The sequence below is a fragment of the Panthera uncia genome, chromosome C2 (assembly GCF_023721935.1).
Source record: "Panthera uncia isolate 11264 chromosome C2, Puncia_PCG_1.0, whole genome shotgun sequence".
NCBI classification, from domain to species: Eukaryota; Metazoa; Chordata; class Mammalia; order Carnivora; family Felidae; genus Panthera; species Panthera uncia.
The window spans coordinates 122,037,599-122,059,560 of NC_064810.1; the positions used below are offsets into that span (position 1 = coordinate 122,037,599).

Sequence of the window (21,962 nt, forward strand, 5' to 3'; positions counted from 1 at the left end):
TAACATGACAAAAACTTTAGGATGTTACCATTCTTCAGAAAAAGCGTAGTGCAGGCAGTGGGGGAGGGAGACCAGGAAACCGATGTCAGGGGTGTTGCCTGAGTAAGAGAAAAGATAATGTGGGCTCCACAGGAACTCGAGGATAACATCAGAGAGGACAAGAATATTTGGTTTTATTAAGTTTGAAATGCAAAAGGGGCACTTGTTTAAATGTGCAGTTTACATACTTTTTGCTTCCAAAGTTATTTAAGTGAACCCGCCATGTCTTAGAAAGGTGGAACAGAATTGCCAAACCATGTGAGAGAGATACAGAGGCTCCTTTTCCCCTCTGGCACCAACACTCGGCAGCAGTCTCTAGTGCTCTGCCCTCGGAGAGCAGATGTAGAGGCACGTTTGGGATTTGGTTTGCTTTTTCCTGTGGAAGTGATGCCTCCTGCTGGAGTTTGGTCCTGGGCCATCCCACGCTGGAGTATTGAACTGAGGGTATTTAGGTATACCACTATAACATTGTGGTCATCGGAAAAGTACATTTCAGTTCTAAAGTAGATACAGGGACAAATTTCCAGGCAGCACAGTACCAGAGGTGGCAGTCAGAAGGGCACAGGTAGTGTTGGCTTTTGGCACTTTTGGTGTGGGTCCCTTTTTATTCCTATAAAAGAAGCCTCTTCAGTCAGTCGCTTCCCAGGAATATTGGTAGCTGCTCCAGGAACAGACCTCCTTTTCCCCCTATGCCTGAGACAGGACCCTTTTGACAAGTCCCAAGTTGTATGTAATTACCCACACACAAAAAAAATCACCACTGAGATTCCTAATAATTTATTAGGCACGAATACCTCATTTCTTTTTGGATTTGAACAATTAAATCCAACTGAGAGAGTAGTTCTTACTTTTGCATATGTTGACCTCTTCCTAGTATTATCCAGTCATGCACTTAAATTTCACACGAAAATGTATGTATATATTTTCAAATGGCTGTTCTGATTTAAATTACAAAATATACATATGTACACATTTTAATATAAAGCTGGTAAGGGTGCTCATCAACTTCGGGGCTGTCCATCTGGAGTCAGCTCATACCTGTAAGACAGGTTGGACTTGCATTAGTATGAGAGCATGCTGTGGTGGCAGTGGCAGAAAGGCAGCCTTGTCTAGCCTGCCTGGGCCCCTGTGGGACAGCAGAACCCGTCTCTCTGTAAGGAGACCAGGCAGGGTTAAGGCGAGAACTTAAAGAGGTCTGTTGGGCAAGTGAGATCTGCAAGCGGGGAAAGCCTGAAGTATAAGTCTAATCTGTCTCTCTCCTTGATAAGCAAAGAAGCTGACATGTCCTGAAAAGGGAAGAACTTTGGAGAGAATATACACAACTGAGACAGTGTCTTGAGTACCAGATTAATGTGATAAAATGAAAGGGCTCACTCACCAATGTGAGAAGCCCATAATCAGATCCTCTTTTGATAAGTCGATCAGTACCTAAACAAACACAAGTAATCAGTTTCCTTCCAAAAATTGCATTGAGTGGAAACCTATTGGCACAAACGGAATTGATCATAAAAAGGGCTTCCTTGGGCAAGGGCTCTTTTTCCTTTGGCTCTCAACATTGTACTGTCCTTGTGGAGAGGTTATGACAATGACCTCAGTGTCCTGAGAAGAGGTCAACTGCTCTTTGGAGTTAAACCTCAGAATCTACATGGGGCACCTGGGTGGCTCAGTCAGTTAAGCATCCGACTCTAGATTTGGGGTCAGGTCATGATCTTGCAGTTTGTGAGTTCAGGCCCTGCATTGGGCTCCATGCTGGCAGTGTGGAGCCTACCTGGGATTCTCTCTCTCTTAAGTAAATAAATAAAACTTTGAAAAAATAATTTATCAATGTTACTGAACGGGAGAACAACTTGCCTTTACTCATGAACTGATCATAATTTTAAGCAAGACACCATAGTTGCCTCAACTGTAAAAGTGAGGATATTACCTCCATCATAGAAGTGGGCTTTTCAAAACATGATTATAAGAAGATGTTTATTGAAATACAACTGCAAAGTATTAAACATCCTTCTTTTTTGTGTCTCCTTGGCATCTTCCTGAAGATTATATTTACCATACTTTTACTTTAAGTAAAATCTCATCTCCGCAAAAATCTTGACGTAATGAGACCCAAGCCTTCACAGGATGCTGTATTTATCAAAACAATACTTAATACATGTTCAGATACTTGTGCAATGATGAATTTAGATAGATTCTCCAGCTTGTTAAAAGTGTTGATCATATTAATTGGCATATCTAATACTTTCAGGAACATTACACACACATAAACACACACAAAATAAAAATAACCTCCTAATGAGGCTCTCCCCTCCTTGAACCCAGGTCTGATAATAACCAGATGATCCAATCAGAATTTCTGCAAGGGTGTTCCACCAATGAACAGTTAGAGTGCTGGGGGGGGGGCGCTGTGGGAACAGTGTCAGGAGTCCCTCTTGTACTTACTTTTCCTAGTTCCTTCCTTCTGTGTGAGCCAAGTGGCCTACTGTTTTTCACTGCGACATCTAGTGACCTCTTCTTTACTTCTTCCATGGGAACAAAAAATTCAAATCTTAAAGAAGCAAAAAGTCAAATTGAGATTTACATATTTTAATCATTTTTGTTTGATCTATTTTCCTACTTTTAAAACCGAAGACTATTCAGGGGAGCATCCAGAACAGTGTTGGTTCGTAACAGATATTCAGTGCATCATTATGACAGATAATCGCTGTCGTGTGCTAATCAAAAGCCCTGGAAGCATCAAGAGGCTATTTGCCTCTCTGGGAAGTGCCTCGGACTACTGTGCTTTGGGATTTGCTTCGGACTTTCTCTGAGCTTGCCCTGTCTCTCTTTACCTGCCCCTTCTCTCTCAGCAGTGCCTGTTCATAGGCCCACCTCAACTCTGTTTTTTCTGACCAGCTAAGGACTAGGATGCTAAATACTTAGGTCTCTTGGAGTTTCATGAAAAATAGTGGCCTGCCTTTCTTCTGTCTGTGGAGCAAGGCAGAGGAATCTTTTTGTATAAGCTTTGTCATGTACTCACAAAAGGTTACTGGCCTCCTTACTTGTAGATATTTTATTTTTTTTGAGGTAAAGTAACATTAGTTTCATGTGTATAACATGATTTTATATGTGTATATATTGCAAAATGATCACAAGTCAACATCCATCACTACACAGTTATAAAATCTGTTTTCTCATGGTGAGAACTTTAAAGATCCATTCTCCTAGCTACTTTCTAAAATGTAATATAGTATTATTAAATATGGTCACCATGCTGTACATAATATCCCCATGACTTAATTTTATAAGTGGAAATTTGTTCCTTTTGACCCCCTTCACCCATCTTTACCCTACCACCCCCTGGCACCTACCACCAATCTCTATATCAAAGAGCTTGGCAGTTTTGGGGTTTTTGGTATCTTTTATGGATGTTTTTTTGTTTTGTTTTAGATTCCACATGTAAGTGAGATCATTCAATAAGAATCTTTGTCTGACTTATTTCACTTAGCATAACACCCTCAGGGTCCATCCATGTTTTCACAAATGGCAAGATTTCATTTTTTTTTTTTTTATGGCAGAATATTTCATTGTGTGTATATGTACACACACACATACACATCTTCTTTATCCATTCATCCACCATTGGACACTTATGTTGCTTCCACGTCTTGGCTATTGTAAACAGTGTTGTAGTGAACATGAGGGTACATATATATTTTTGAATTAGTATTTTCATTTTCTTTGGCTAAAGACCTAGAAGTAGAATTGCTGGGTTGTAGGGTAGTTCTATTTTTAATTTTTTGAGGAACCTCCATATTGTTTTCCACAGTGGCTGCACCAGTTTGCATTCCCACCAACAGTGCACAAGGGTTCCCCTTTCTTCACATCTTTGCCAACTCTTGGTAATAGTCATTCTAACAGGTATAAGGTGATATCTCATTATTGTTTTGATTCCCATTTCTCTGAGGATTAATGATATGGAGCACCTTTTTATGTATCTTTTGGTCATCTGTGTATCTTCTTTGGAAAAATGTTGAGGTTCTCTGCCTATTTTTAAATCAGACTTTTTGGGTTTTTTGCTATTGTAGGAGTTCTTTGTATATTTTGAATATTAACACCTCATCAGATAAATGGTTTGTAAATATTTTCTCCCATTCAGTAGGTTGCCTCTTCGTTTTGTTGACCATTTCCTTTGCTGTGCAAAAACTTTTCAGTTTGATGTAGTTGCACTTAATTTTGTTTTTGTTGCCTTTGCTTTTGGTGTCAAATGCAAAAAATGATAACCAAGACCAGTGTCAGGGAGTTTATTGCCTATATTTTCTTCTAGGAGTTTCATGGTTTCAGGTCCTACATTACATTAAGTCTTTAATCCATATTTAGTTTACTTTTGTGTATGATGTGAGATTGTGGCCCAGTTTCATTCATTTACATGTGGCTGTCCAGTTTTCCCAACACCGTTTACTGCAGAAACAGTCCTTTCCTCATTGTATAAGTTGTATTAATTGACATTGTCATAAGTTAGTCAACTATCTAGATGTGGATTTGTTTCTGAGCTGTTTTGTTCCATTAATCTTTGTGTCTGTTTTTTACGCCAATACCATACTGTTTTATTACCATAGCGTTGTAATAGAGTTTGAAATCAAAGTAGTATAATGCCTCCAGCTGTGTTCTTTCTTAAGATTGCTTTGGTTTCTTGTGGCCCCATACCAATTTTAGGATTATCTGTTTTATTTCTGTGAAAAAAGCCATTGGAATTTTTAAAGGATTGCATTAAATCTATAGATTGCTTTGGGTAGTATGGACATTTTAACATTAATTGTTCCATTCCTTGAGCAGGAACTATCTTTGTGTTGTATTCAGTGTTTTTCATTAATGTCTTAGATTTTTCAATGCACTGATCTTTTACCTCTTTGGTTACATTTATTCCTAGGTGTTTTATTCTTTTTGATGCAGCTGTAAATGGGACTGTTAATTTCTCTGATAATTCATTATTAGTGTACAGAAATGTGCTGAATTTGTTGAATAGTTCTAATGGTTTTTTAGTGGAGTCTTTAGGGTTTTCTATAATGTTATGTCATCTGTAAATAGTGACACTTTTACTTCTTCCTTTTCCATGTGGATACCTTTTGTTTTTCTTGCCTAATTGCTCTAGGACTTCCAATACTAAAAAAGTGGCAAGAGTGGCTATCCTCGTCTTGTTCCTGACCTTAGAGAAAAAGCTGTCAGCTTCTCACTGCTGAGTATGATGTTAGTTGTGCGTTTGTCATCTATGGCCTTTATTATGTTGAGCTACATTCCCTCTATACCCACTCTGTTGACAGTTTTTATTTTTAGTGGATGTTGAGTTTTGTCACTTTTTTTTCCTTAATGTTTTTTATTTTGAGAGCGAGCGAGGGAGGGAGGGGCAGAGAGAATCCCAAGCAGGCTACATGCTGTCAGCGCAGAGCCCGATCTCACAAACCATGAGATCATGACCCAAGCTGAATTCAAGAGTTAAACACTTAACCAGCTAAGCAACCAAGGCACCCTGAATTTTGTCACATGTTTTATCTGCATCTGTTGAGATGAACGTATGATTTTTGTTAATGTGATGATTCACATTGATTTGCAGATGGATGTTGAATCATCCTTGAATTCTGGGATTCCCACTTGATCATGGTGTGCCATCTTTTTAATATATTGTTGAATTCGGCGTTGTTTTTTAAGAGAGAATGTTATCTTTCTTATTAAACATTTAAGAGAATGTTACCTTTTTTATTAAAAAAATTTTTTTTAATGTTAGAGAGAGAGAGAGAGTGAGTGGGAGAGGGGGAGAGAGAGAGAGGGGCATTCAGAGTTGTTTTTTTATGTTTGTTTTTGAGACAGAGAGAGAGAGAGAGAGAGAGAGAGAGAGAGAGACAGTGACAGTATCCAAGGCAGGGTCCAGGCTCTGAGCTGTCAGCACAGAGCCCAACATGGGGCTCAAACTCATGAACCATGAGATCATGACCTAAGCCTGAGCGTCAGACACTCAACCGACTGAGCCACCCAGGCTCCCTGAATTCAGCTTTCTAATATCTTGTTGAAGATTTTTGCATCAGTGTTCATCAGGGATATTGGTCTATAATTTTTTCTTACGATGTCCTTGTTCAGCTTTGGTGTCAGGGTAAATACTGGCCTTATAATATGAGTTTGGAAGAGTTACCTCCTCTTCTATTTTTTTTGGAAGACTTTGAGAAGGATTTGTATTCTTGAGTGTTTGGTAGAATTCACTAGTGAATCCATCTGGTCTTGGGAGGTTTTTTGTTTCTAATTCAGTCTCTGTATTAATAGTCTGTTCAGATTTTCCATTCATTATTCAGTCTAGGTTGTATGTTGCTAGAAATTTACCCCTTTCTTTTAGGTTGTCAAATTTGTTAGCATATAATTTTAGTCTCATCCATTGTACTTCTGTGGTATCAGCTATAATGTCTCATCTTTAATTTCTGATTTTGTATTTCCTTTTTTTGATGAATCTAGCCAACGGTTTGTCAAATTATCTTTTCAAAGAACCAGCTCTTGGTTTCATTGATCTTTTCTATTGTCTTAGTCTCTATCATTTCACTTATTTCTGCTCTGATCTTTCCTTTCTTCTGCTAACTTTGGGCTTTCTTCATTCTTTTCACAGTTCCTTGACGTGTAAACTTAGGTTGTTTTTTGGAGATGATTATTATTTACTGATATAGGCATTTATCACTGTGAACTTTCCTCTTAGAATTGCTTTTGTTGCATTCCACAAATTTGCTAAGTTGTATTTTCATTTGTCTGAAGATATTTTTGATTTCTCTTTTGATTTCTTCTTTGACCTACTGATTGTTCAGTAGCATGGTATTTAATCTTTACATACTTGTGAATTTTCCGGTTTACTTCTTGTACTTGATTTCTTGTACTACTGTGGTCAAAGAAGATGTTTGATATAATTTCACTTTTCTAAAATTTATTAAGACTTATTTTGTGACCTACATATTATCTATTTTGGAGACAGTCCCATGGGCACTTGAACGTATATTCTGCTTTTGGATGAAATGTTCTGTATATGTCTGTTAAATCCATGTGGTCTAACATGTCATTTAAGGCTGATATTTCCTTATTGATTTTCTGTCTGGATGATCTACCATTGAGGTAAGTGGGGTATTAAAGTCCTCTACTATTACGATATTGCTGTTTCTTCCTTTAGGTCTGTTAATATTTGCTCTATATATTTTGTTACTCCTAGGTTAGGTACGTAAGTATTTACACATTTTAGATCCTTTTGTTGAAGTGACCTCTTTATCATTATGTAATGCCCACTTTTGTCTCTTATTACAGTCTTTATTTTCAAGTCCATTTTGTCTGATAGAAGTATAGCCACCCCAGTTTTCTTTTGGTTTCCATTTGCATAGAATATCTTTTTCCATCCCTTCACTATCAGTTTGTGTGTGAAGGGAGTCTTACACTTAGCCTGCATCTGAAGTGAGTCTCTTATAGGCAGCATATAGGTGGGTCTTGTTTTTTATCCTTTCAGCCACTCTGTGTCTTTTGATTGGAGAGATTAGTCAACTCATAAAGTAACCATTGATAGTTCGTATTAATAGTACTTAATGTCATTTTGTTAATTCTTTTCTGGCTGTTCTATGACTTTCTTTAGTGGTATACTTAGGTTATTTTTATGTTGTGTATATGTACTATAGGTACATATGTGTGTATATGTACTATAGGTAACATTTGTGGTTACCCTGAAGCTTACATATAACAGTCTACTTTAAGTTGATAATATCTTAAGTTTGAAAGCACTCTAAAACTCTACATTTTGACCACTCCCCCCACTCCACATTTTACATCTTTTTATATCTCTTAACTAGTTACTGTGGTGATAGTTGTTTTTCGTACTTTTAACCTTCATACTAGCTTTATAAGTGATTAATCCACTACCTTTACTATATATTTACCTTTACCAGTGAGATTTGTACTGTTCTATGTGTCCTTGTTACTAATTAGCGCCGTTTCTTTTCAGTTTACAGGGTCCCTTTAACATTTCTTTTAAGGCCAGTTCAGTGGTAATAACTTCTATCTTTCCAATTATTTCTTTGTTTATTTACTCTTGTGAGATAGAGAAACACACAGAATCTGAAGCAGGCTTCAGGTGCAGAGCCTGACTTGGGGCTCCAACTTAAGAACCGTGAGCTTATGACCTGAGCTGAAGTCAGACACTTGACCAATTGAGCCACCCAGGCGCCCCCATCTCTCCAATTCTTAATGACAACTTTGCCAGGTAGAATATTCTTGGTTAGTTTTTCTTTCAGCACTTTGTATCGTGTTAGTCCCTTCTGGCCTGCAGAGTTGCTGTTGAAAAATCCCCTGTCTAAAGGTGGTTCCCTTATATATAACAAGTTACTTTCGTCTTGCTGCTTTCAAGATTCTCCCCTTAACTTTTGACATATTAATTATAACGTGTCTTAGTATAGGTCACGTACTCACAAGAGGCCTCTGGGCTCCTTACTTCTAGGTGTATTGTTAGGGTGGAGGCTGCTAAGTCTGCCCTCCAGATAATCCAGCCATATCTTGCTGGATCACATTTTCAGAGAGAATTACTAACAGATCAGGTTTGTCACAAAAGTCAGATGTCAAACCTCTCCCTCCTCTGTTCCTACATGGCAATTTTGAAATCCTTTTACAGTTGTGTCAGAGCTGTCTTTGAGTACAAAGTCTCTGACTTGTGTGGCTCTAGAATATAGATGGTGCCTGGCATAACGTGTTCAATAAATAATGACTAGATTCTCTCTCCCCTACATCCTTTCTTGGTACCACTGAACTCCCAAGTGAAGCTCTTAAAGGAACATACTAGTTCTTAGACATGGCCCAAAGAGCACTTAGTTCAACTCTTTTAAAATGAGTAATTATTAACCAAAATGAGAGGAAATCAGAATTATCAGGTATATTACCTTCCTAGGCTGGTTAGAAATGTCTTTTGTTAGGATCCTGATGCAGAAGGAAGCAATGAGGAGATTTTGACTTGTGTACCTTGAGATCAACTTGAAGTCAAGAATATTTCACATAAGACTTGCCACACCAGGACCATCAAAAGCAAGAAATGTGATGAGAATCTGTCTACCAGTCTTGTATCCAAGGACATGGGTGGACAAGTCAGGGTAACATATCTATTTCACTTGACAGCTATGCTTTGTTGCAGAAGGGAAGACAGGCCAAAGAGCTTGGAGCTTTGGAGGAAATTTTAGGTCCTTAGGTTCAAGGTATGTTTATTTTTAACTGCTACTTTAAGAGAGATTCCAAGAAATCCTCTTTGACCATATTTATATCCTTTTACTTCTAAAGAGGCTTCATTTAAAGAAAAAAAAATATGGCACAGTTCATAATCAGGAACACTTTAGCCCCTATGGGCAAGAACAGATGGTAGCTGTTTTGCTTCAGTGCCCTGGCAGTCCTCTTCTCCCAGTCATGTCTAGAAAGTTCGTGAAGGCACACATGTGGCTGGCTTGCCAGGCCCACCACAGGCCCTCAACAAATACTTGAAGACATAAGACAACACTCTAGGCAGGGCAGCTTGGTCCACTTACGTCTCATCGAACAGAGGTTCCAGGGTCTTCCTTTTCACTGAGGTTTTCTTACGACTTGCCCACCTCCTTTCTGGTAGCAAGTACACACGGACATAGGGATCAGCTCCACTGCTGGTGCAGGGTGTCAGGTTTCTGATTTGGTTTCAAAGACATTAAAGAAAGTTTTAAAATACTGCAAAGACTCATTTGGAGAAAGCTATACTAGCCATGGAGCTCTAGATGGCTTTGAGGACAAAAATGCCCTGTCGTCTAGATGACCAAACAGCAACAGTCTGCAGAGTTGAAGGACAAAACATCAGACACACGATTTCAAAAGCATGTGTGTGTGTTTTCAAGTAGGGAGGAGAGCAAGTACATTCATTGCATCTAAAGGAAGTAGGAGATTCCTACTTGAGAGAAGGTACTGGCTCCAAGTCACCCCAGACAGTTTTGCAGTGGTTATGTCTGAACAAAGCCCTTGGCTCTGGAGCCCATCAGCATCATTGAGGACTTGTCATTCACAGCAGGCAGCCTTCAGCCCTCCCTCCTTCCCTGTGTATTACTTGTCTACCTCAGCCATGCCACCCCCCCACCCCCCCGCCCACTGCCATTGCTCCAAGCGCCTTCACTCTTTTGTTCACCTGATGCTCCCAGAGGCCTCTTCCTGGCCCCAGCATCTCGTTACCTGCAGCCGCTGATGAGCACACTGAGGCAGCGCCGCAGACACACATAGCGCACCGTGAGCCGAATCTCACCCAGCCTCCGCTGCCAGAGATCCCCGCCTCTGTAAAGAAAGGGCTTGTCACGTCCCTTGCCGTTACGGGTGTTGGCCTCTCCCCCAACCCCAACGACAGAAGCATGTCCTGCTTTAGGAACATAGGGCCCTGTGGGTTAATAAAATAGCTCTCAGGTTCTTTTTGGTCTGAAGTCCGTTCCATCCATTCACATTAATTATCCTACTTTACAGTAGGAAGGATATGAACCTTGGAGTGGGATCTGTTTCTATACCATGATTTCCTGTGAAACCTTGGGTAAGTTATTCGACTTTTATGATAGTAAATTGTATCTTGTAGGCTAATCGTGAAGATGGAATTAAATAACATGCTAAGCCCATGGTAAACACTTTATATAAATCCCACATTCTAAGCTCTCCATATCATCCTCATACACTTGAGAATTCAGGAAATGTTTGTGCGGTAAGGAACCTTCACTAGAGCCCAGCACCTGTTTTACAGTTGGTATGCATTTGCTCTCTCTCTCCCCCCTTTCCCCTGTGTTTCTAGCATACCATGCTGCCTCTCATGAAGCCACTCTGAAAGACCAGAACTTGTACAGCAAAGTAAGTTTGTGTCTACTATTCTATCCAGGGATGGATTTTTCATGCATGTCATTTTAGAATAGATTAAGCAGAGAGGTGCATACTCAGTGTTGAGGCTGATATCTGTCAGGTCAAAGCAGGAGGAGGCCAGGGAGTTCAGCGAGGACATGCTGGGAGCCAGCCTCTTGGGCGGCCACGCAAATGGGGAGACAGGGCATTTCATGGGTCTGGGTGACTTGATGGGCCCTGGAGAGTGTGGGCCTGGGACAGTCAGGAAGATGGTGGCCGCACTCTTCTTCTTCCCCGTGGGCTCACAGAACCCTTTGGCACTGTCCTTGCCTTTGGGCTCTGGGCCTGTCTCTTGGGGTGTGGGCTCGGTGGCAACAGTAGTGGCACTGGTGGTTGTCATGGTGCTCTTGGAGACTTCCTTGGTATCAGAAACAGGGTCTGGGGGGCATGGCAAATTTTCAGGGCCCCCTCCCTGGGATGGGGCTTTGGGGTCCTGGTTGGTGTCCACCTTCTTAACGAACAGAGGACCTTTCTTTAGGGCTTCAGGTCCTGTGTATGGGCTCCCCATCTCTCGTTCTTCCACACGCAGGAACTGCAAGCAGATGACAGGGTTATGGGCTGGGCCCCCCTATCCACCTTCTCCTCCTCTGCTCTCATCTTAACCTCTGGGAAATGGTTCCTTCCTGACTGCCCAATCCTCTGGATTCTACCTCCCACCCCCACAACCCCACACCATATCTTCCTTAATCTCTCTTTGCCCCTGGGTCCCTGTAACCAAATATTCTCTTTCTCCCTTATTCCTGCCTCAGTCATGAGTCTTCATGAAGACTCAGTCCTGCCCCCACTCAAACTGGCTGGTGGAGACCTAGCTCACTCTTACAACATGCACTGTTCCTCTACACAGAGGACTCCCAGATCTACACCTCCAGTCCTCTACTGCCTTCTGGATGGGGTCCTTTCCAGCTGTCACCCTATTCACCACTGCTTTCCCTAAAACAGTTCCTGTCCACATATACCCCTGTGTTCCTACCACCAAAATTTCAAACCTCAGCCACTATGTTTCTTCCCCGTTAGTCATCAAGACTGTTCCTAGGGACTTCCATTTCTAGCACTGTGGTGGTCAAAATATTCTGAAAAATCTCATTAGGAATGTCTAATAAAATGAAACAAACATCCTTTTAAATGCATTGCCAAATTCACAAGAAAGGAGGGAAAGCCCCTGGGGTTACTGAAAAACGAAGGCTAAGCTTTCCTAGGGTGGTTTATCAACCTTGAAAATTCAAGGGGTAAGGAGAAGAGGCCTCGGATCAATGTGAGGCTGGGAGTTGAAGTGGAAACCATGAAGGTGCGATCTCTAGGGGAAAAAAGTAGTCTAGGATAAACATTCCACCCCCCAGGAAAGACTGATAAGAAATATGTCTGTCTCAGCCTGTACTCTGGTGGGGGGAACTGAAGACTTTCCTGAGAATATGGCACCTTACAGGACTGTCTTATATGAATGTTGGTTCTTATTTTTACCTGTGGAATCTTGAAACCTAAAATTTAAAAAATAACCTAAGAATGGACCCTAGGTTTGTAATGCTCCCGAGGTGCTTGGTTATAGTAAAACGGAACCTCGCTGGAAGCAAGCAGCTTCAGTCCAGGTCCCAGAACACTGAACATATGTTTGCAACCCAAGTTACCAAGCATAGAAAACAGATACAACAACCATCAAAATCTAACTCAAGATCTTAAGATATAATGTGTACCTGTGAATTCTAACGTATTTTCAAATGACTGAAGATGGAATAGAAACATCATAATAAAATACTATGAAAAAAGATAAAATCAGAAATAAAAAACAGCCAATTAGTGGTCTAAGATGACAGAGATCTGAGGAAATTTAGAATGTAGCACCAGGAGATAAAGAAACAGAAAATATGACCATGAGGTCAGGTCGGGACATGGAGGAGGTGGTGGTCCAGTGTAAGAATTCTAGAAGGAAGGATTGAAAGAATGGGAGAGGCAATATCTGAAGGGATAATGGCTGACCATATTCCAAAGTTGATGAAAAACAGCAATCTATCTCCTAGCTTCTTCTCGGCACAGAGCAGGTACTTAGTGCTGGGATAGACCACCTTGTTCCACGGCCAGAGCTCCACCCCTCACCTACCCTGGGGCACAAGAAGGGATGTTTACCCGAAGCACTAGCCTCATGGAGATGAGGCTGTCCAGGCCTGAGTGGTCCAGCTGAAAGCGCTGCTCCAGGGTGAGGTCTGTATAGGGTAGAATCTGGCACAGGGGGAACTCCAGCACTCCCAGAGCACACTCCTGGTCATCATCAAGCACCTGGACAGTGGGCCAGTCACAAAACAGGCTAACCCAGCCTCAGACCCACCACTGCCTTTCCCGAGTCTCAGTTCGCCTAAGTAAGTACTGTGCTTCTATTGGCCCCTGGCCCTGTTCTGAAAACCTGGGACTGGGACCAGGCCTGGTCCCTGTTTGCAGTCAGGGTAGAGGCAGTTATGATCTGTATGAGGCAGGGGCCAAATGCCCATGGCCACAGGGGCTTTAAGGGCTGATGAGCTGAGCTGCTCCATGATGAGACATCGGACAAGGCTGAGGGCCCCCAAAATTTGCTGGGTCATGAAATCTTGGACGAGTCATTGTTTGAACCTCTATTTGCTCATGTGTAAAATAAAGAAGGTATCTCTTTTCCACAGATCGTTTTGAAGATTAAGTTATTTTTTTAAAGAAGTATATCATCATTGACGTCCAGGGAGGATTCCAACACAGGCCCTTCTGGGTGCTATGTAAAACCGGAAAGACTTGCAGGGAGAGAGCCAAGGGACGTGAGGGTTCGCCCACCCACCAGTCCGTGAGGATGCGGAGCCTCCACATCCTCTCCCACACACACAGGCTGACTTCACCACTGGGAGCACCTGCCTGAGGTGCACTTCAAGCTCCCCACCCCTCCTGCCGTAGACACCTCTTAGCCTTGTTCCAAGACCCGAACTTGACACAAACCTTCAGATGCAGCTCCTCGGCTGCCACATCGTACACAAAGAAGGAGAACACCTGGCTCCACACAGGGTCCTTGGTGTGGGGACAAGTCTGGGGATGGAAGAGAGAAAGATCACTGAAGGGTCAGGATGGGCAGAGCAGGGTGCAGGCACCCTCTGCTCGAATCTGGCCACTCACCAGCACTGCCTGGGGGTCAGACCCACCCACACGGCTTGTGGGAGACTTTAGGGTGGGGCAGCCAGGTTCAAAGGCAAGGAGAGCTTTCCCAGGAAGGTTGGGGGTTTAATTTACTTACTTAAATTCAAGTTAGTTAACATACAGTCTAGTATTGGTTTCAGGAGTAGTGATTCATCACTCACATATGACACCAGTGCTCATGCCAACAAGTGCCCTCCTTAATGCCCATCGCCCATTTAGCCCATCCCCCCACCCCCCACAACCCCTCCAGCAGCCTTTGGTTTGTTCTCTGTATTTAAGAGTGTCTTAGGGTTTGTGTCCCTCTCTGTATTTTATTTTTCCTTCCCTTCCCCTATGTTCATCTGTTTTGTTTCTTAAATTTCACATACGAGTGAAATCATATGATATTTATCTTTCTCTGACCTTTTTCACTTAGCATAGTGCACTCTAGCTCCATCCATGTTGTTGCAAATGGCAAGAATTCATTCTTTTTGATCTCAAATATTCCAGTGTGTGTGCATATATGTACACGTACATGTATATACCTAGATAGATCTTCTTTATCCATTCATCAGGCAATGGAGATGTGGGCTCTTTCCCTAAACTGGAAGTTGTGTGGGGCTGAAAGCATAGCAGCACTAGAGCTCACTTCCAGGGGAGGGGCCAAAAGGACTTCCACAGCTTTCTAGCATGGGCCCTTGGGTCAGTCACTCCATCTCTGACCCTCAGGTTCTTGAACTGTGCAACTATTTTGTGAGGTTGTTTTGAAGACACCGGGCCTAGAACGTGTCCTGACACCTACGAACACTGTTCTGTTCTCTAATCCCCTGCCCTTTTGCTTCTCTCCTGTAAGGGGTGGGGCCCTCACTGTCCCATGGCTACACACTGAACTGTCTCACCTTGCTCGTTTGTGTCTTCTTGCCTACAGAGAGCTTGACATAGGAAGAGGGGTCTCTGCTCACTTTATTCTGTGGGGAACAGATGGACAACAATGAAAGTGGTACCAATGGTCTGAGACACCACCCTGACCAGCCTCACCTCTCAACCCCCAGGAGCATCAGTGGGACCTGGGGCCAGCCAATTGCTTCCCTCTGACAGAAGGCTACCCTGGTGCCCCCAGGTCCCTGGGCTGCCATCACTGTGAGCTCTAGGATAGGGCTAACCCCAGGGGAGGCTCCAAGGTAAAGACAGGAGGCCCAGAGCTGGGCCTGGTTGAGCACACGCTCTTGTTCCCTCGAGCTATGGAGGCAGACAAGTTCTGGCTCTTCCTTTACCTTGTGACCTAGGTACTTAACGTTTCGGGTGCTACTTGTCAAATGGCAACAAAACGAGACACACTCATCATGGGACTCGGGCATAACGAAAGTGGGGGGTGGGTTGCAAAGCCCAGTGCCTGGCACATGGCAGACATGGTGAATGGCACTCTTGTCATCCATAGGCTGTGTGTGCACAGACGGTCACCCAGAAGACAGGGCTGTGGTTACTCTGAGGAAAAGGCGCCGTGACTGGCTTTCACTTACCTTGGTAAACCTAGGGAGTTTTTTGGCTCGATATTCGCCATTCAGGTAGTCAAAGGGGTTTCTCTGCAGCACAAGAATAGGATAAATGAATGACACATGGACATGTGCAAGAGACGGGCACAAGGCAAAGGTGTATGTGACACTGGGCATGGCACCACTCACCGGCAGGTTGCAGGCACTCTCCAAGAAAACCACGAGGATGGCAGTTGAAAAGCCACTATGGTCCTACAAGCACACACAGACTCTCACTCACTGGGTGCTGAAGCATTAGGAGACACAGACTGGTTTTGGAGAAGCCTATTCACGGCAGAAGGAAGCTAGCTAGCCAGACCTTGAACTCCAGACAAGCCCTACGATTGCCCACAACCTAGCTTTTTGTTGAGACTGAATCTACAACTGCAGCATGTCAGATTCAAGTCAGACACAGGGGTGGATTTCCTCAGGAACTGGGCTGACCAGCACTGACAGAGCTTTTAAGGATCCCATCTTTCCCGAAGATGGCTGAGCTGCTCCGAGACTGCTGAGAGATCAGGAGCTGCCTGGTGTGGAGCTGAGGCCGAGGGACAGGTTCTGCCGAAGGTGGGGCTGGCTGGATGATTCTGTGAGCAAGATCTGGGGGCTTCATCTCGCCCCCTTCCACAAAGCTCACGCAGGGACCGGCTGCCAGCCTCTGCACACCTTTCTGGTAGGGAACGCTGACACCCCACCCTCACCTGGGTCCGAGCTTCCGGGCTGGCAATCAGTGAGAGCCACTCCAGCCGCAGGTGCAGCCGCCCGCTGGTTGTGTCGTTCAGGACAAACCACTGCAGGAGGAGGGTGAGGAGGGAGGAGGGTGAGGAGGGAGGAGGGTGAGGAGGGAGGACGGCTCCAGGAAAGGCCCACTGAGATGCTACCGACCCTCTTCAAGCAGTTCAATTCTGGGACCTGGTGGAGCCCTAATAGGGGCTTTAGGGCAAAGATGGCCCAGCCAGGCGGTGTGGGCTCTGGGCTCGAGGGAATGGGAGAGGTGGTTATAGAAGGCCAGAGCACTATACTTTGAGATGGAAACAAGAATGTCCATGGGGGGAGGGGGGGTTGCAGGCTCGACTCTACCTCATCCACCACTCTGTTCGTCATGACATCCCCAAGGCAGATCTGCAGGCTGGAACACACAGGGAGTCGGCTTAGCTCCAAGCAGGCAGGAAGCAGCATATCCGAGGGCGGCCCTCAAGACAGGGGACCTTAGGGGTGCCTGGGTGGCTCAGTTGGTTGAGTGTCCAACTCTTGATTTTGGCTCAGGTCATAATCTCAGGGTTTGGTTTGTGCGCTCGAGCCCCACGTCAGACACAGCAGACAGCATGGAGCCTGCTTGGGATTTTCTCTCTCCCTCTCTCTGCACCACCCCCCCTTCTCTTGCTCTCTCTCTCTCACTCAAAATACATAATGTAAAAAAATGGTTTATAATCTTTGAGGAAAAAGACGGGATCTTATTCATCTCAAGGCACCAGTGGTAAAGCGCCTGCCGCTCAAGCAAATGAAGGCCAGTCAGAAGGTGGCTCCAATCCCCAGAGGAAAACATGAGCAGAGGCTGCTGGGCACACTGGCTCTGGATTCCCCAGTGATGGTACTATGGGCATTTTGAACAGGATGATTCTTCTTTGTGAAAAACTGCCCATGCGTTGCATGGGTTTAGCTTCCCGGTCCTGTGTCCTCTAAACACCCGCAGCACCGCCTCCCACAGTCATCATTAACGACCCCCAGGGCGCATCCATTTCCAACACTGCCCCAGGTGCCCTCCAGGGGATAAGTCTGGTTGGCATGTGTGTGACAGGAGGTGACGGAGACCTAACCTGACTGCAGCCCAAACACAAGACCCTGATAGCCAGAGGGGAAGGGGGGTGGAGATTAAGTCTGGGTGACTGTTAGAAATGTGCTTGAGCTCAGCACACGCTGGAAATCAGTAACATGCAGCATGAACTACAAGCCACACTTCTCATCTGCAACAACACAAAAACTGCAGCTTTTTCCATTAAGAAGAGAAGAAAAAGAACATCTGGTGGGGAGCTGTTTCTTAGGGTGGCAGATGGCACCCTTCCCACTTTGTTTTGTTGCTTTTAAAATTACATGCTCGTGGAAACCAGCTAAACAATACAGGAGCAATAAAGATTTGGGTGAAACTCTCTTTTCTGCCTCCTCATCCCAGGCCCCCTGAGGCGAGCGGTGTGAACAGTCTGCTGTGTGTCTCCTGTGCCCTTCTCTGTGCTCACACAAACATACTCCGGGGTCCTCCCTGGAGACATGAAACCGCATGGGCCACACCCGGCTCCCGCCCCTTCCCCCCTCCCCACCCCCCCAACCAAGTCTTCCAGCTCAACACAGACAGACCCTGCTCATCGTTTTTAAAAGCTGCAGAATATTCTGTAGTTTGGCAATGGCAAATCTATTCAAACGCTCGACCAATATCCTCTGAGGCTGGACGTTTGTGTTTCCAGCCACCACAGTTCTGCTCATTGCAGAGCACCCCACGTATAATACTCTGACTTTATGGGAGATTCCTGGAAGTGGGGCTGCTGGGCCAAAAGACATATAAGTCTGAAGTTTTGATGGCCAGCCCCAGCCCCACCATCTCAGTCCCCCCACAGCCCTGAGTTTGGGTTCTGCCCCAGAGCAAGAGGCCAGGACTCCTTGGCACTGGGAACCTGACCATCCACGCCGGCCCCGCCCCTGCACCTGCTCTGCACAGAGAGTCTAGCTACCGCACCAGGACTGCAGGACGCAGAGCCCATGGGACACAAACCTTGGGGCCCTCTGCGTCCCCGTAGCCCAGCTCAGGACTGGGCACTCAGGAGACACCTAGGAAGGAGGTTAGTAGCAGGAACGTGGAATGACCGAGCAGGATGCCTAACGCAGTCACTGTGTCAGGTGACTGCGTGCTGGAGGCGAGGGTGCTGTGGCCCGAGGCCTGGCCCAGTGCCCCTGCGCCCAGCTCAGCCCTCCTCCTCACCTGCCCAGGAAGTCGTCCCTGTCGGGATCCTCGTCATACAGGTCCACCTCCAGGTCCTGCCCAGGGACTTCGTACACTATAAACTGGAACAAAAGACGGGATACTTGATCTGGAGGCCGCAACAGCAACAGCTGATGAAGGCGACCTCAAGCATGACCCAGGGAGAGCCCAAGTCCAGCCCCACCACCTGCCAGCTCAGAGCCCTGGGCAGTTTCCTGGCTTCAACGCCTCTGGAGAACCCCACCTGTAAGAAGGGAGTGATGTCCTCCCCTGTGGGATGGGGAGGACGGGGGTTGGTGCACAGGGGACAACGGCTGCTGTGTGTTTTGCATGGGGCTCGCAGCTTCTGGAGCACTTCATAGGCTGTGGGTGCTACCTTCAGGTAGTAGGGATTGTGGGTGGATTTAAAAACTTTAAGCTCCTGGTGTGAGGCTCTGGCAGCAGGGGAGGCTGGGAGGATTGGGGCAGAACTGACTCAGGTTCTTTTACTTTGATTTGAAAAATTCCAACAAATCTGACAGTGATGGGGAAGGGAGGTGGGAATTCATTTACGAGCTGTTCCTCCAGCAGGGCCACGGCAGCCCACCTCTGAAGCCTGATGGATGTGGGAAGGAGGAGTGATGCAGGCCACCCTGCATGTCCCCAAGCCACTCCTCCGGCCCGGTGTTGCCACATGGGTGTGTGAGGCCCTCCCTTGTTTGTACCCAGCATGACCCAATGTGGAGCCCGGAGGGCATCAAAAGTAGCCGAGGAGACCCTCACCTCAAATACCTCATTCCAGGTGGGGTTCAAGTTCTTGTAGATGGTCCTGCTCCGGAAATGCTGTAGGCCAATGCTCACCTTGGCGTAGGGGTCTGACTTGCCTCGGATCCCCAGGAAGTTGTCCTTCTGAGCCAGCTTCTCTGCTTCCAGCAAGTGGACTCTGATCACTCCCTGGAAAATGCCCCAGCCCAGGGCTCACAGCTGCTTTCTGGGCTGTGCCCGCCCCCAGGGCCCACAACATCAGGGCCAAAGCCATCAGACATCATCCCAGCCCCGTCTCAGTGTCTCTGTGGTCTAGATGGGAGACAAGCCAGATATGGCAGTTTCCTTGCCAAAGCCACGCAGCAAGTGATGTCAGGGTCCAGGGCTCTGTCCACTCATCACCATGCCCTGCCCCCATTCCTGGCCTTCAACCTGCCGTGTGAATGGCTTGTTCAGCCGCAGCTATTTCCTCCTGTGCCGACGACCACCATCTGAGGAGGCTGCCTCCTGGATTCCCCCTCTCTAGAGGGGAACAAAGTTCTAGTCATTTCCTCCTGAGGCCCAGGTGTACACACCCCTGTGGGCACTGCGTGCCGCTGGCAGAGTGCTCATAAAGGCCCCGCACTCTGGGCTTTGTCCTCAGACAGAATGGAACGCAAGAATTAGGAAGTACACTTCATGGGGCCAGGAGGCCTCCTGCCTAGAACTGTGTTTTTAAGTATCAGTAGATACATGTACGCTTAGGATGAGCACTGAGTACCGTATAGAACTGCTGGGTCACTATCTTGTACACCTGAAACTAACACAACACTGTATGTTACCTGTATTGGAATTAAAATAAAAAAATAAAACAGTGACAGATACACAGGCATTTACCCTTTGACCCAGCAATCCCACGTCTAGCCCTAAAAGTATACTGCCAAAACTCAAAAAAGACACGTCCAAGGCTATTCGTGACAGCGCTATTTGTAATAGCGAGAGATCAACACAGCCCATTCAATAACCCCCTGCACACACACACCGTGGAGTACTGGGCCGCCATAAGCAGGAAAGAGTTAGGGCCCTGTCTACCCTGTCACGGAGCGGTGTCCATGACATACGGAGTGATAAAAGCAAGGTGGAGAAAACTAGGTTGCTGCCATCCGTCAAAGAAGGGGAATATGACCATCATCAGATATGCACACACAACCATATCTGCAATATATCTGCAGCTGCTCATTTTAGAAAACCAGCAATGAACAGTGGAAGGATAAACCATTACTTAAGGGGGATGGTGGAGGTCAGGTGCAGGGAAGAAAGGATCGAAACCAGACCCCTTAAGATAGAATACGTTTTTTATGTTGGACTTCGGAAGCTTGCAAATATTTTACATGACTGTGAAAGGAAGTTACGGTAAAAATTCAGCCCTAAAAATAGAAAATGGAATGAAACAAATCAATGTAAATGTTCACGGCCAGTTGTCGCAAACACGCAGAAAGAACTATTCCAAGTGAGTTTAAATGGTAGCAACTTTCCAGGACCTATTGAGGGGGATATCCCGAGGACAGATTGTTTTCAGTAACAGAGGCGTAGGTGATGGGGTTGGTTGTTATTCTGAGATGGCCAAACTCAGCCTGGGGAGGCTGAGAGGACATATGTGCTGCCGCCTGCTCGCCCCGGGCCTTACCCCGGTGCAGCCAGAGCAAGCCGATGCCTCTTACCTGGTACTGGTGGAGAAATGGGCACGCACCCCTCTCCCGAGCCCCGACTCACAGCCCTGAAGGGCACCTTCTGTAGGGAGGCCATGTGGCTGTCCTCAGGGGCCTCCCAAGCAAGGCCCAGGATGTGGGGGGCAGGGGCAGTGGGACTGAGCACACAGGAAGGCCCACGTCCTGGCTCAACTGAATGTTCTTCCCAGTGTACCCCAAGGATTCTTTCCACCACCAAATAATGGAGTCGGGGGAGTCTCGTGTCCCTGAAGGGAGGATGGGAATCTCCTAGAGTTTCCTGGGGGCAGGGGTGACTTCCCATAGCCCCCAACCCAGGCTGCACAGGTGGGGGGTGGTGAGGGGGGACCAGCATCCAGGAAGGAATGCCACCTGGGTTCCGCCCCTCCCTAGATGGGTGGGCTTTGGGCAAGTCAGTCAGTCTTCCAACACTCGGTCCTCGCCCGATCAAACAAAGATGCCATGCTCTCACAGGGCAGAGACCAGGCTTACCAACTGAGAATGCGTTCCCTCCTCCAGCCTGAGGGTCCCTCAGCTCTGGGCCCAGTGCTCTGTGGCCAGTGCAGGTACTCACGCAGGGCAGAGGAAAGAGCAGGTTGGTCACATCCAGCCCCTTCTTCACAGGCACAGTCACGCGGTTGGGCAGTACCAGGTGGGCGGCGATGAGGTCCTCCAGCAGGCTATCTGACACCTCGCTGGGGACAGTGGACATGACCAGCTGTAAAGGCCGCCCACCCCTCCACTGGTCATCCCCAGAGCTCAAACCAGGAGCAGAGCGTGGTGGGGTGGGCCCTGCCCAACAGGGAACATCCCTGTCCCCAGCCTGCCTGGCTGGTGGGGGTGGGGGAAGATGCGGGGTTTACATTTTGACAGCCCCTGACCACCACCCTCTCAATCCCGCTCTGTTCTCTGAGGCATCCCAGCGTGGTAGCTAAG

General features: G+C 46.0%; 1 protein-coding gene across 1 annotated transcript; it reads right to left on the minus strand.

Moving 5' to 3' along the window:
* Positions 1-800: 800 nt before the first annotated feature.
* On the minus strand, positions 801-21,738 carry ESYT3 (extended synaptotagmin 3). Its single transcript, XM_049629214.1, has 16 exons — positions 21,601-21,738; positions 19,339-19,509; positions 18,577-18,659; positions 16,686-16,734; positions 16,307-16,396; positions 15,756-15,818; positions 15,594-15,656; positions 14,973-15,041; positions 13,900-13,986; positions 13,072-13,221; positions 10,989-11,485; positions 10,252-10,350; positions 9,588-9,719; positions 2,479-2,584; positions 1,418-1,467; positions 801-1,077 (listed from the first exon to the last, which is right to left on the minus strand). Exons 1-16 carry the CDS (start codon positions 21,736-21,738, stop codon positions 1,041-1,043), a joined length of 1,884 nt encoding a protein of 627 aa, XP_049485171.1. The 3' UTR covers positions 801-1,040.
* Between the last annotated feature and the right edge of the window lie 224 nt (positions 21,739-21,962).